Here is a 15,103-nt window from a genome sequence, read left to right on the forward strand (position 1 = left end):
GACCCTAAATCGCAGTGCAATGAATTCCATGAAAAGATTTACACTTCCGCTATTTTCTCCTTGGGGGCTCGTCCATTAGATGAAATCGATACAATTTTGTCCAAGGCTAAGTCTTTCAGCATTTAACTCTCATTTCCTACTTCTAACGTTTTTTTCTCTCTCTACCTACATCTCTCTCACCCCTCCTCTCTCTTTCCCTCCCACCGCTCTCTCTCTCTCTCTCTCTCTCTCTCTCTCTTTCTCTCTCTCTCTCTCTCTCTTTCTCTCTCTCTCTCTCTCTCTCACATACAGACACTCACCCTGATCCCTCACTCTTGCTCTCTCGCTCTCTCTCTCTTTCATAATATTCCTCTCTCTCTCTCTCTGTCTCTCTGTCTGTCTGTCTGTCTCTCTCCCTTTCACAATCTTCCTCTCATCCTCATCTCTTTCACCTTGCACTGCTCCACCCCCCCCCTCTCTCTCTCTCTCTCTCTCTCTCTGCAACAACCTGTAGAATATCAAGGGGAAACACCGTTCAAAACCTGAATGGGTTTCAAATGAAATTGTTGGATTTGTTATTGTTCCCGAGATATTTCAACTCAATATCTTTATTAAACATATTTCAGTATTGTATCACAGCTCTTAAGGAGCACGTAAGAACTAAAGTGCTCGCTGCTCCTTTCTCTCTCTCTCTCTCTCTCTCTCTCTCTCTCACACACACACACTTGATAACACTTCATATCTCCACATCTATAGAGAGCAAATTAGCTGGATGAAAGTCTTTAAGAAAAAAAAGTTTAACAAAATACATGCATCCTTCCAAAAGATAAATTCCCATTTTTTTCTTCTGAAGACGATGGAGAAAAGTAAACACGTTTCTCCATCTCTTTTCTCTGAAGCCTTTGACCCAATTTGCTTCTCTCTCTCATAGAATTGAAAACAAATACGACGGAGAAGAGCTCGGCAGGAAGGGAATAAAAATGTGGGGGAATAAATATTCCACCATCGACGAAGAGACAAAGAAGACGCGGTAACCCTCAAACAAATGAAGTCTCCACCACCTATCTGATGGCCGCCCACGCCCCGATTGCATTACCACGGCGATAAGTTGCGTAAGTAAGCTCCATTTCCGTATTGATTCGACATCTCTCCTTCCTTTCCAACCATCTTTTCAGTCAGTTTCAACACATAGCACTTTACTGAATTTTTTGTTGAAAGAGCAAAAATCACTGACAATTTTGAGTCATTTCTATTAAATGCAATCCATTTTTCCACTCCTGAATAAGAACCATTAATTGTAAATACAATCACTAAAATCTCTAAATTTGTTTCATTCATATTAGTTAAATTTGATAAACAGATATTCAAATAACAATTTAGGGGTTTTCCCCTCTCCTGCCCATATTTCTTTCCTGTTCCTCTCACTCCCTCTTGTCTTTCATCTTCATCTCTCATCCATTTCAGATTTGTATTTGTTTACCTTGATCCTACTTCACTTTCATTCCTTTTCTCTCCCTCTCTTTCCCTCTACTCTATCCTAAACATATTATACCGTACTGACGTCAGTCTACAGACCGAACTTAACGACCCTTGAATAGGTAAATTGCTTGTATCCCTAGAACTTTATAACGGCCGTCTTCTCATGACATCCAAACAATACATCCCTCAATAAATGAAGTGATTATGGGCAGTATTGATCTTTGCTGGATGAAGGTCGCGTTATGTGTTATCCTCCTCCAAGGCTCCCTTCTAAGCTTCTACTTTTATTTTGACCATTGAACAGATGAGCTTTGATCATACATACCACATTAAACTGCCTCAAACAAACAGCCATAATCATACAAATATTGCTAATATGAAGTGATTATGGGCAGTATCGATCTTTGAAGATGAAGGTCGGGTTATGTGTTATCCTCCTCCAAGGCTCCCTTCTAAGCTTCTACTTCTATTTTGACCATTGAACAGATGAGCCTTGTTCATACATTCCACATTAAACTGCTTCAAAACAACGGCCATAATCATACAAATATTGCTAATATGAAGTGATTATGGGCAGTATTGAACTTTGCTGGATGAAGGTCGCTTTATGTTGTCGTCCTCCTCCAAGGCTCCCTTCTATTCTCAAACTTCTGTTTTGACCGTTGAATAGTTGAGCTTTGTTCATACATACCACATTAAACTGCCTCAAACTATCGGCCATAATCATACAAATATTGCTTTATGTTTATGAAGTGATTCTACAAAGTGGTATTCACCTTTGCATGATAAAGGTTGCTCTTTCAAGGCTCATTTGCAAGCATCTACTATTTGATGTTTATCATGATAAACCCTGATTGATGCCCTGGATCTTATCATTTGTCAAAAATGTCGCATTTTCACTCCTATCAATGTAATATTATTAAATTATATATCCATTTTTTTATCTATCATGAATTATGATCGTGAAAAAAGAGTCTGCAATTCGGCCATCTTGCTGCAAATGCTTTCTAATCAGTAAACCGTTTTATATATGTATAAATAAATAATCAGGCCTTGTTCACACAACCTGCTGTAAACTGTCTCAAAACAACTTCCAAAGCTAAAAGACAACAGGTGACAAGTGTGATACAACAAACAAGAAACAAAGGACCTTATACCATATCCACTTTGCAGTTCATGTGTTATAGAATAATTTTGTATGTTTGCAGCCAAAAAGGCATTAGTACAAATACAAACTCAACAACCTTCTAGCTCCGACATACCGACTTTTAATGCACACTTCACTCATGAGATTTCATTTTCCATCTTGTTGGTTTTAATATATTGGCATGTGTAAATGAGGTTTTGACAAGTAAATCAAAACCTCTCCAACTTCTTTGCAATAGAGAGAAAATTTATAAGCGACCATGAAAACCAGATCACACCATGCACAAAATCACTGCTCCAATGTCAAATCCAGAATCCAGAATCGACATCAAATGTAGCATGATACAAATCCATGGCGACCCACCAAACAAATAATCCATGGGTTCTTTTCAATGCACTTATTAGCAATGTTTTCCGCAGGATTTCTAGTGATGCTCACCTAATCTTGTAACCACATGATGTAACAGAATTATTACTATTCATGTACGTACATGTAATAGAACTACTCTTCCATGGAAGTCTATAAATGTTCATATATGGGGCAAAATTACATGAAGCCTGTCTTCATCAGACCGAAGTTTCAAAATAACCCGCTATTTTAAATAGCCCGATCTCAAATTAAACAGCTAATTTGCGTCCTTCATCAGTCCACAGTTGCAATTAGCGGGCTATTTGGTCGAGACAGTATCCCAAGAAATCTTGGTCTTGTTTCCAAAATAGCCTACCGGGCTTATTTGTGCCTGTCCGAGCTAGTTTGTGAAGACCATATCGGTCTGGTGAGGACGCACTTTCGAAACTTTGGGGAAAATCCAGAGTCTGAAAATAGCGGGTTATTTTGTAACTTTGGTCTGATGAGGACAGGCCTATATTGAACTCTAAAAGGACCTTTGCATCAGTTGCTTTTCATCATTGTCTTTGGAATCAACATGCCATGGAAACTACAATGCACAAGATACAGATTGGCTGTGGAACTCCTGACTTCCTACTGTCATCAATCAACTGCATCTCCTTGGAAATCTTCAAGCAGAAGGTGCAGCATATCAAGCTCTGCTCTTAAAGGCATTGTTTAACAATGTTTCAAGTTTTATGAATCTGAGATGCATGGCCCTAGGTGACATCACTGTCTTGTGATATGGTGTAATATTGAAGCCCTAGAAAAATTGCCTAAAAAAAGTGACCGGTTTTGCCATACTCCTTTTCCCCAATAGACTGTAGTGTTATAAAAACTGTTGGGAAAACGGTTTTTGAAATTTCTAATTCTAATCATAAATACCTTGATAATCAGACAGACGATAGGCTTGTAAAAGTCAGGTTTATAATTATGAATACAGCATGACCTAAATCCAGGATTTTTCTTAAGAATCTGAGGCAAAGATACCCAATCACTTTAATGTAAGCTTCAGTCTGTTTTTAGCTGCACTCAGAGTTCTATTTTTGAGCCTTTTTCACCGGCACTGCATACTCGGTACCTGACAAGCGCAATTTACGATAAGATGCCATCAGCAATCTGTACTGCACTGGAAGAAGGAAGAAAAAATACTCACGTTGTCGTTGAAATTTCGTGTTCGGCCAGTACCCTGATAATGGGAAGAATTTGACCATAGTGATGGAAGAGTCTGACCAGCGGTCTGGCGGCTGTTATCTTCTCCTTCACAAACTCCCCAAGAATGTACACTGCACTGGACGTTGTGGGCTGAATGGTCAGAAACACAAGGACAAACAAACAAACAAAATGTTAATTGATAATAATAATAATAATAATATCCCTTGTTTACCAAGGGTAGACTCTTTAGTAATAATACTGCTCTCCCTGAGGGCCCTGCAATCAAATCAAATCATTACTTCTGCTTTAGCCAAGCTACCATGATAAGCAATCAAGGAATTTCTTCCAGACAGGTACGGTACCCATTTACAACACCTGGGTGGAGAGTGGCAAATGTAGGTTTATGTCTTGCCAAAGGACATTATCCCTGTGACAGGACTCAAATCCACTAGACCACAACACCTCTACATACATGTATAACATATTCAGGAAGTTTACTCATATGAGAGTTTTAGCTTCGACAATGTCAGATAGGGCACTGCAAATACTGTTGAAACTGTCGGTACTTGTACATGCATTTAACACTCAAAGGTCAACAGCTAATTGGTAACATGTCCAATATATAAGTTGAAATCAATATAAAGTCCATGTACTGAAAGTTTGAATTGACTTGCCCTGCTACATTTGAAGATTACTTGATTTTTTTCTTTTTCTTTTTCTTCAAATATACAAGTTTTCAAATATATAGTTTCAAAGATAAAAAATATCTTTAATTTATTGGTATTTTTAAAGGTTCTTTCATCATCATACAGGATGCTAAATCTGATTTCAGATACCCAATCAAGGAATAATCTGTAAAATATACAACTCTTAATATACAGTATAACATGAACAAAGAAATACATTTTCAAACTTCAAGTCTTGGTCTCAAAATCATCTTCTCATATACTAGATGTTGTTTGGGAGGACAATAATCTACATTTGCCACTCTTAACCCAGGTGTAGTGAGATAGTGAAATAGTGAATACACCCTGTACATTTCTTGAATCCCTTGAGTTCTCTAGATAGCATGGCTAAAGCCAAGGGAATAGCAGTACTTTCTTTGGCAGTTTGTGCTTCTCATGTGACGGATACGTGGGCAATATACAATTGAAGCTATTCTGACGATTACTATCATGATCAATATCAACTTGATCAGTAGCCCATCAAAATTCTCCACAAGCATGTAGCAGTTGACCCCATCTCCTCAGGAGTTGGAGACATGATGTGAATTACATCCTCATCAACATCATCAGAAATAGAACAAACCAATAATTCCCTTTTTGGTGCTGCCATTTTGCCAATTTGAGATGAAGAACAAAACAGCCTTCTTGAAGGAGGGGGTGGGGGGGGGGGGGGTTGAGGAAAAAAAGACAAATGCATCGTAGGTTTACGAAGGCAGGAAGAAATGTGCCTCGGGGCGTGTGACATTTACACACCATCTTGAATTCATATTGTGAAATGCCAAGTTGATTTGGTATTGAAATAGGTCTCCTGACAAAAATAATCAGAAAATGTGTGCTTCCAGTTTACTCATATTTGTATGCCAGATGATTGATTCGTATTCAGAGATTCTTTCCAAAAAATGGCTCTTTAGAATATGTGTCTTTGCATGTATACCAAATCAGCTACTTTCATTTGTATTTTTAATCAGTATTCATTTTTAAAATGCTTTGTGATAAATTTACAATGCATTATACAACAATATAATACAATTACAACGCTATGATACAGAATTTCATCTTGAGACCAAAACAAATCAGCAATGACACAAAATGTAGCGGATGAGGAAAACAACAATAATGCTGGCATCATCACTGTCGTCGTCGTTGTCATCATCATCATCACCAATATCATCATCTTGATCAGTATCACTACCATTGACACCATCATCATCACTCATCGTCATTTTGATCACCATCTTCATCACTCATCATCATCAGCATCACCATCATCATGATGTATATCACAGAGATGCCAACCTTCTTCAACAAAAAAAAGTATTCTTAAGAGCAAAAAACAGTATTTTGGGACAAAAAACAGTATTTTTGAAAAAATCTCTCACCTTAACATATCGCCCAATCAAGCAGCTTAAAAAAAAACGGCAGTACCATGTATACATACCCGGATCGGAGCGCGCCGTGCATACATTACATGTGGGTTGTTCGCAATGTGCGCAGTTTTGGGCAAAAAAAAAAAAATAAATAAAAAAATAAATAAATAAAATAAATAAATAAATAAATTTTAAAAAAATTAAAAAACGTAACAAAACATACAAAAAACGTACTGCCGAAATTCATAGTGAAAAAACGGGACAAATACGGCAAAAACGGAACAGTTGGCATCTCTGATATCATGTTTATTTCTTCTTTAAAAAATGAAACACCTGTATAAAATCAGAACATGAACTCAAATATGAATAAACCATCCTAAAATGAAAACATATTTTTAGCACAAAGGTGCGAAAGCTACTCAAACCTTGAGCATAAACATAGGCGCAAATCCACCATCCCACGCTCCATTTTAGCTCTCACTAGGAACCTGTTTCACAAAGCCTTTTTTCAATGACAAATGACAAAAATCAGTGACAAATCTGCTGATAACCAATCAGAAGCAAGGATTTCACTAGCTTATAACACAAACTGTCATTTGTCACTGATGACAAGTTTTGTGAAATGGGGGCCCAGAAGTACGATGCATCCATCACACACACTTACATGATTTGATTTGGAAGTTGAAAGTTCTTTCCATGCTTATGGCTATTTGGTGATAGAATCCTACACAAACACTGCAAAACCCACAATAACAGAGGGTTCGCAAGCAGGAAAAAATTATAATGGCACTAAACTTTTCTTCACGATAAGCCAGTAAGGAGATACTATCTGCGCGGTGGGCAGATAAAAGTCATATTTCAAAAACTGTAAAATATATAGGGAAGAATGCTGGACACGTGGTCAAGAAAGTTATGTAATCATAATTCATACACAACTACTGTATGTTACATTCTGTGAACACAGGTGGCAGTATTCTTTCCAAGCAGGCAAAAAAACACATATTCATAATTCCTGCAAAGTTCTTCAGAATTTGATGTTGGCTGCAAAAGGGACATAGTATCTTTAAAGACCACCTGCCTACAAAGACACTTCTTGTCTCCCTCCCTTGAGTGGTCTTTATATGCAAGTTTCACTGTGCCACAACTTTAATCAAGTATTCCTCATGGCCAGCAGGTAGGGTTGTCAAACTTGACGTGGCTCCCCCAGACAGAACATGCCTCTTTAGAAAAACAACTCCCTACGATCAACATATTTTTCTTGCTTCCTCTGTAAAAAAAAAGTCAAACGTGTCGAGATTATGCAAGGTAAGTGACCATCCTGATGCATTTCTTTGAAAATGAGCGTTGATCGAGAATGACGGAGGCTTCGTTTAAATGGAATTCCCAGGTCGAAAACAATGTTGGCAAAGAATACAGAGAAGAGGTGTAACAAGAGGTGTTTTTCTCTGTCTTGTCAGGAATAATATTAGTCGAACTGTGTCAATTCTAGCACATTCATGTCAACAATGTTTATGCCGTTGGGTAATCGAATGCACAGAGCTCTTTGTTATTCCGATAGTATTTTTTGCACAATTGCTTTTTATCTTGTTTGTCATCTAATCTTCTAGCTCCTTTCTGTCACATTCTCTTTCTCACTTATTCTTTCTTTTTTTTTCTCTCTCTTTTTCTTTTCTTGTTTCTTTCTCCCTCTTTCATACACATACATGTACATTTTCTCTCTTTCACAATCTTCTTCTCTTTTTTATATCTTTCTCTCCCTCTCTCCTTTAATACCTAACTTACTTTTATTCATTCCTTTGAGATAGTCCTGCGTCTACCTTTCATCTATTCTGTCTCGGTCAATCTTTAGATACCCTACAATTTGTTATTATCTACCTCTCTCCTTCCCTTCCTCTCCTCTTTAATCCCCTCTCCTTCTTTCCTCTCTCCTTCCCTCCTTTTCTCTATCCTTTCTTATAATCTTTTCTTCAATTTTTGTTTTCTGTAACATCCTGACATTCAGCTTCATGCCAATTGTATTTAAATTAAACAGCTCAATTACTCATTGAATCATCAAATATCCTGTCTTTGCCTACACAATTAATTAACATTTTTCATGTTAAGAACTAAAATCTTAACATTCCAAATATCACCTTTTATTCTTGTAACAGGAATTTAATACCCCAATTCCAGTGTGACAATATTGGTATGCAGTATAGCCGATCTTGATAGTTCAAAGACCTTTAAAGAGAAGGTTTATCTTGCATAAGTATAACCCAAGATCTCTGATTCCGAAGTTCTATTTTCATGGCTTCAGCCTGCAATTCCCACACCAATCAATTTACATTCCAATTACAGACATACTGTAATACGATCGCGAAGACTTTCGATAAATCAACGCGAGAGCAATTTCAATACCCTATTGAATTACCTATAGGAATCCTGATCAGATGACATAATACATCGCTGTAATATTCACACATTTCGATAGGTCACGGACAAGGCAACTGAAAATGCCCAAGGCTGATTTCTCAAAAGTTGTTGTAATCAAGTTATGTAAATGAACAGCCACAGAATCTATCAAATTAAAAGTCCAAGATACCAATAATGTCCTTCTACATGTATTTCAGATACAGCTTCGTCACTATAATAGACACTATATCCACCATTTAGAGCCAAAAGGGCATTAATTCATATATATAAATACATAAATGCCTCTGGACCGCTAGGAAGAAATGGGCGATCCAGCTGAATTTTTGAATAATTGATGTGTACATTTGTTTACCTTTCTGTCTGATTTTTGTTTTAATATAAAATAGTAACCAACCAAGGAACCATCCCTTCTGGCTCTGACTGGACGACCAATTCCTTACCTCTTTCATCATATTTTCCCAGCGTGCCACTCGGTGTCATTTAAGTACTGCCCACTTTGATTCATATTTGAGCCTCGCATTTAAAGCCGTAATTGAATCGGACGTGGGCGCTTGATCAAATTTCTTCGTTTCATCTGCATCCTGATTTGATAATGCAATATTAGTGGAGGTGATAAAGTGAAATATGAGTCGACCAGTCCCCCATGGTACGCATACGCTCAGGGAGAATTCCTCTGATAAAAAAAGGGCAAACTTGGACGACTCGGCTGGTTTGTTTGGAAGCAGGAATTTGGCAAAAAGGAGTTTGATGCAGTTCATTTTATAGCAGAGATTTTACACTTAGGGAGAACTCCTCCGATCCCAAAAAGGGCAAACTTGGACGGCAAGACTGATTTGTTTGGAAGCAAGAATTTGGCAAAAAGTAGTTTGAATGCAGTTCATTTTATAGCAGAGATTTTATTTGCCTTAACCCCTTCTGCTTCACTTTTTTTTTAATGAAAGATTTTTATTTATTGAATGAGAATTGTTTTTAAAAATTCTAAGAGTCAAAATTGTATTAGTTTTGTTGTTGTTGTGTTTTTGAGCAGTTTGGTTTTAAGTAAATCAAATCTACGCATGATGAGCATGTGCTCAGGGAAAATTCCTCTTATCAAAAAGGGGCAAACTTGCACCACTAAACTGGTCTGTTTGGAAACAAGATCTTGGCAAAAAGAGCTTGATGTAATTGATTTTAATAGCACAGATCTCGTTTTACAAATAATTAGAGAATTTTAGAGAATTCACTAATCAATCAAGTCAAGAGAAAGCTGTAATGTATTTAAATTATCAAAAGATATTGATGAAGAGTAGTCTATTTTACTAACATTTAACAAAGATTCCATTTATAATAATATTTACAAGCTATAATTAAATACTATCTCATTTTGATGGCTTGGTTAAAAAAAATGCCTAAATCTATTTCTAAAAACAAGTGAAGTTTAGGGAAAAAACGCAAGCTAATTAGATCAGTTAAATTTAGTAATTCAAAGAAGAGTACAATTTTACTTAATTTTCAATAACTGAAGGAAGTATAATTAATTTCAAAAGATAAAACATTTGGATTACATGAGTTAGTACCTTCAAGGTGAAGCATTAAATCTCAACCTACATGTACATGTACGTAGGTGTTTGAAGTAAACCCATGCTCGACTTGAAACACTTCCTTGAAATCTAACTCGCAATCATTTTGCTCGAGTGGGTGTTTAGCTTTAGGCATACAGTCGATGATACTTGAATGAACTGAGACAATTTCTTGACTTAATCAAATTATGACAGACATTGAAAACCGGTATCTACAATATAGTTATGCACTTTTGAAATTCACCTTTCTGTAAATTAGATTAGGTATACAAATTCTTCGGAAAGAAAATTATCCTTGCTATTTTAGCAAAGAAGCAGGCAAAATATAGAAAGCAATGACCATGGCCTAGGGGTATCACCTTTTGTTCAAAAATATACTGTAGAAACCATCATATAAAAGACTATTTTTGAAATACATGTAGATGTTTCACAACTATTTATAAACAAAATCAAGTCAATGCCGGAAACTTACACTGTAGCTCATTAAATCAATATTAAAGCAAAAAGGAAAAAATATGGTTACAATCAGATTTTCCCCTCACCAAGAGCTTGAAGGCTTTTATCATGCACAAAAATACTTTGAATACTTTTTAAATGGTAGCCTGCAGGTTAATTCAATTACAGAACCATAAAAAGTTTTTTATTTTTATTTAATTTCCCTTATTTTCATTCATAGCTGAAAAAAATAAGCATACTTGTATTGAGTAGATTTTTCTTTTTTGATGTAGTAAATTCAATCTTTCCTTTGTATTTACATGTACAACATATTCATAAAAAAGCAAAGGTTTTTATTTCCTTTATTAAAGTAGGAAATACAACTAATGTAGAAAATATCATGCATGCTAAATGCGAAGAAGGTTAGCCTGCACTTTCCTGCGTTTTTTTACAAAAATCTATGCTGAACCCCAAAAGGCTGTTTTCTACAGACTTCTATTACGCCAGTTTCTGGAGGCCAAACGAACAGTGGGTGCTTCCAAATGCTGCTAAAATGCTGTCTCTCCTATATATTTTTCTCTCCTTTATGTTTCCCCAAGAAAAATTGGGGAGGAAAATCGATATCGTTCACCCAGGCTGCGTAAGGAGCTGTTGAACCCCAAAGCACTTTTCCAAACCAATAAGGGTCTCCGAGTCTGCTGCCAACGTTTTTCTGTCTGTTCAAGTCTTTGATTATTTTGTTCTTCTCTTAATGGTACTGTTTAACATTTTGAAAGGGATGTGAAAGTATATACTGTATGTACTGTGGTTGTTTATACATTTGTTTGTCAATGTGGTTTATAGATTTGGCTTATGAAGAAGGAAGAAAAACACAATTAAACACCACTAACAGTTGAACGATGATCACTATTTATGTTTATTATCACCATCCTCTTCAGTATCGTCATCACCATCACAGTCTTCATCATCATAATCTTGAGAAACATCATCATCCTCATCATCATCATCATTATCATCTCGGTCAACATCAACGTCAGAATTAACACTTTAAATAGTATAAAAAAATTAATCACAAAATGGCGTAAAGATAACCCTAAAATCATCCACGTTATCACAACTTTATAAAGGCTATCACGACTACAGAAAGTAAGCATGAACTTTACCTCTACTTCTGGCGATGTGAGGAGTATTTCCCTGAGGTTTTCGTAAAGAGACGTTGGAAAGACATAATCCTTCTGATACTCGATTCTCACTCGTAATGAGCCGACCGACTTGGAATGTCTGGCATTGCTTGTTTCTCTTGGCTTCAAGAAGTACCTGGAAACAGTAAAAGAAGATTATTTTTTTAATGCTTGGAGAAGTGATTCTGATTTGAGATGAGTGATCATATGGGTGGTAATCAAACATTAGGTCACACAAATAATTGCTCCAGTCATGAGAGAGGGAAAGGGCTGAGAGGGGAGAGAGAGGGGGTAGAGAGAGGAAAGAGAGAGGAGAGAGAGAGAGAAAGAGGGTGGGGAGAAGGGAGGAAGAGGGGAAGAAAGGAGGAGAGGGGAAGAAAGGAGGAGAGGGGAAGAGAGGGGGAGAGGGGGAGGGAGGGAGAGAAAGAGAGAGAGAGATAGAGAGAGAGAGAGAGGAGAGGGAAAGAGAGAGGGGGAGAGAATGGGGAGGAGGAGGAGAGGGAGGGGAGGGAGGAGGGAGGGGGAGGGAGGAGGGAGGGAAGAGAGAGGGTAGAGGGGACAGAGTGGGAAGAGAGAAAGAGGGGAGAGCGGAGAAAGAGGGAAGAGAGAGAGAGACTTGGGGAGAGAGAGATAGGGTTAAAGAGAGAGGAGGGAGTGGGAGGGGAGAGAGGGGAGAGAGGGGAGGGGGAGTGGGAGGGGATAGAGGGGAGGGAGGGGGAGGGGAGGGAGGGGGAGGGGAGAAAGGGGAGAGAGGGGAGGGAGAGAGGGGAGGGGGAGAGAGGGGGAGGGAGAGGGGAGGGAGAGGGGAGGGGGAGGGGAGGGGAGGGTGAGGGGAGGGGGAGAGAGGGGAGGGGGAGAGAGGGGAGGGGGAGAGAGGGGAGGGGGAGAGAGGGGAGGGGAGAGAGGGGGAGGGGAGTAAGAGGGGGGAGAGGAGAGGGAGAGAGGGGAGAGGAGAGGGGAGAAAGGGGAGGGGGAGGGAGAGAGGGGAGGGAGGGGGAGAGAGGGGAGGGAGGGGGAGAGAGGGGGAGAGAGGGGGAGAGAGGGGGAGAGAGGGGGAGAGAGGGGGAGAGAGGGGGAGAGAGGGGAGAGATGGGAGGGAGGGGAGGGGAGGGGAGAGAGGGGGAAGGGAGAGAGGGGGAGGGGAGAGAGGGGGAAGGGAGAGAGGGGAAGGGGATAGAGGGGAAAGGGAGAGAGGGGAGGGGGAGAGAGGGCAAAGGTAAAATAAGAGAATTTCTGTACAGAAATGAAGTTCACATCTACTACAGATATCAAACATTTTCCCTGCAATCCCTACTTGTGGCTTGTCGACACAGCTTGGGAGAAAATGGCGGTTCACCACAGCATGTTTTTGTGTTTTTTTCATGTGTAAATAAATGAAAATTAGCAATAAAAAAGTAGCTACCCTCAAAAAAGATGAGGAAATACTACTTGTCTGTTACATGTTAATTATGATACAGAAATGTGAGGAGTAACAATCATTATCAAAAACAAAACACAAAAACCAATGCTGCAGTGTTCATTTTCAAACAGGCCTAAATTCTTTAATTAACTAGGGAAAAATTTATCAGTTAGCAAATGGCTCACTCTATAACATCATCTAGAAAAGACAATTACAATGCCCTTTTCAGCTCCCAGACAAGTGCACAGGAGGGGGCGTGGGGGGGGGGGGGTACTGCCAAATTTCCATCTTTTTTCTCTCGTTCTCTAACCAAAGTACAATGGTGCAGTCTGATTTTGTTTTGTTTTTTATTTTGTTTATTGGTTATATTTTGTTTTGTTTGTAAACTATTTGTTTTGTGTTTTTATTCTGTTATATTATTTTCTCTTAAGAAAATTTTGTGCAACTTCCCACTTGTTTAATAATGCTCCTGCTATGCCTCTGTGCTATACCCAGAAATGATACCTCCGGATTGCTCAAAGCGATGAAATGTACACAAGAACATGTTTGCCATTCTGTCAACATGTATAAACATAGCCGGAGGGAAACGTCAAATAAAAACAAGATTTATACATGAGCCTCGACACAGAATAGATGACAGGTTCACTGTTTATTTGGATAGGGACTGCTCAAGTATAATTGAATTAAACCCTTTTTGAAGTACTAGCATAACAAGCAACATCAGGGCTTCATCAGAAACATACGTGTATGTTTCATTGTAGCACTCAATGTTTTCTAAATTCCTTGGTTCCTTTCTCGATCTGCAAATACAATCAAAATGCTACCTGAATTTTACGTTCTTCTTTATTTGGATAGGGACTGCTCAAGTATAATTGAATTAAACCCTTTTTGAAGTACTAGCATAACAAGCAACATCAGGGCTTCATCAGAAACATACATGTATGTTTCATTGTAGCACTCAATGTTTTCTAAATTCCTCTCCTTTCTCGATCCGCAAATACAATCAAAATGCTACCTGAATTTTACGTTCTTCTTTATTTCTGTAATGTCATTTTTGTAACCTTTCCGGGCCATCCCGTTCACTCAAATTAAAAATAATTCACTTATTTTGTTTTATAATAACGTAAGAAAACTTTCTGGAAAGCAATATTCTGGAGAATTTCTATGTCAAAGTATATGATGTATTATGTATGTAAACTTATTTTGATTCTCTGTACGTTTGTAAAATGTGAGCAAAACAAATTGCTGATATTGGACAATAAATTGAAGTTGATTGATCAATTGATTTGATTGATTGTGCGTTCAGATGCAGAGAGCATTAAAGGTAAAGACCAGTATTGGAAACGCCCCAATTTCAAAAAAATGAAATGGAAGCTCTCATTACCAATCATGTGAAAGAATATGTTTTGACTAATACATGATGATAAAAAATTTGCCGGGAAACCACCTACTAATTCATATATTTGGTAAATTTGTTTCTCTCATGGTCTGTGAGAGATATAGGGTAGTCCCATATACATCTTTCTGTGTATAGTGCTTGTAACTTTACGAAGAATGGGCCAAATTTCTTATCATTTTGATGATTCCAGAACCTTGCAGATGCTAGATGCTAGATGATCAACCTTTTCTGATCGATTCCACAACGTTTCTTTCACAATGCAATCGCATGACCATAACTGGTCTTTACCTTTAACTCTGCTCGAAACTGTAAGAGTTAACGCCCTTCTGGCTCCAAACAGATGAATATTTACAGATAAAGACTTGATTGGTTATTCACCGCTTCTTGGCCACCAAATTCGGGATAATTGAAAAAGGAAGTTTCAAGAGTAAAATCTTGCCTTGAAAAGCTTTGTTTTATCGATTAGTTGAGCATGAAAC

The 15,103-nt window shown here is 38.0% G+C and overlaps 1 protein-coding gene across 1 annotated transcript in view; it reads right to left on the minus strand.

Moving 5' to 3' along the window:
• The window catches only part of LOC763344 (ras GTPase-activating protein 3), a 98,183-nt gene that overhangs the window by 14,509 nt on the left and 68,571 nt on the right, over positions 1-15,103 (minus strand). The window contains exons 9-10 of the mRNA XM_030981942.1: positions 11,809-11,962; positions 4,149-4,297 (exon numbers count right to left, since the gene is read on the minus strand). Coding sequence (XP_030837802.1) covers positions 4,149-4,297; positions 11,809-11,962 — 303 coding nt within the window. The remainder of the gene's footprint in view (positions 1-4,148; positions 4,298-11,808; positions 11,963-15,103) is intronic.

This window comes from Strongylocentrotus purpuratus, unplaced genomic scaffold (assembly GCF_000002235.5).
Source record: "Strongylocentrotus purpuratus isolate Spur 01 unplaced genomic scaffold, Spur_5.0 spur5_scaffold_12, whole genome shotgun sequence".
Lineage (NCBI taxonomy): Eukaryota > Metazoa > Echinodermata > Echinoidea > Camarodonta > Strongylocentrotidae > Strongylocentrotus > Strongylocentrotus purpuratus.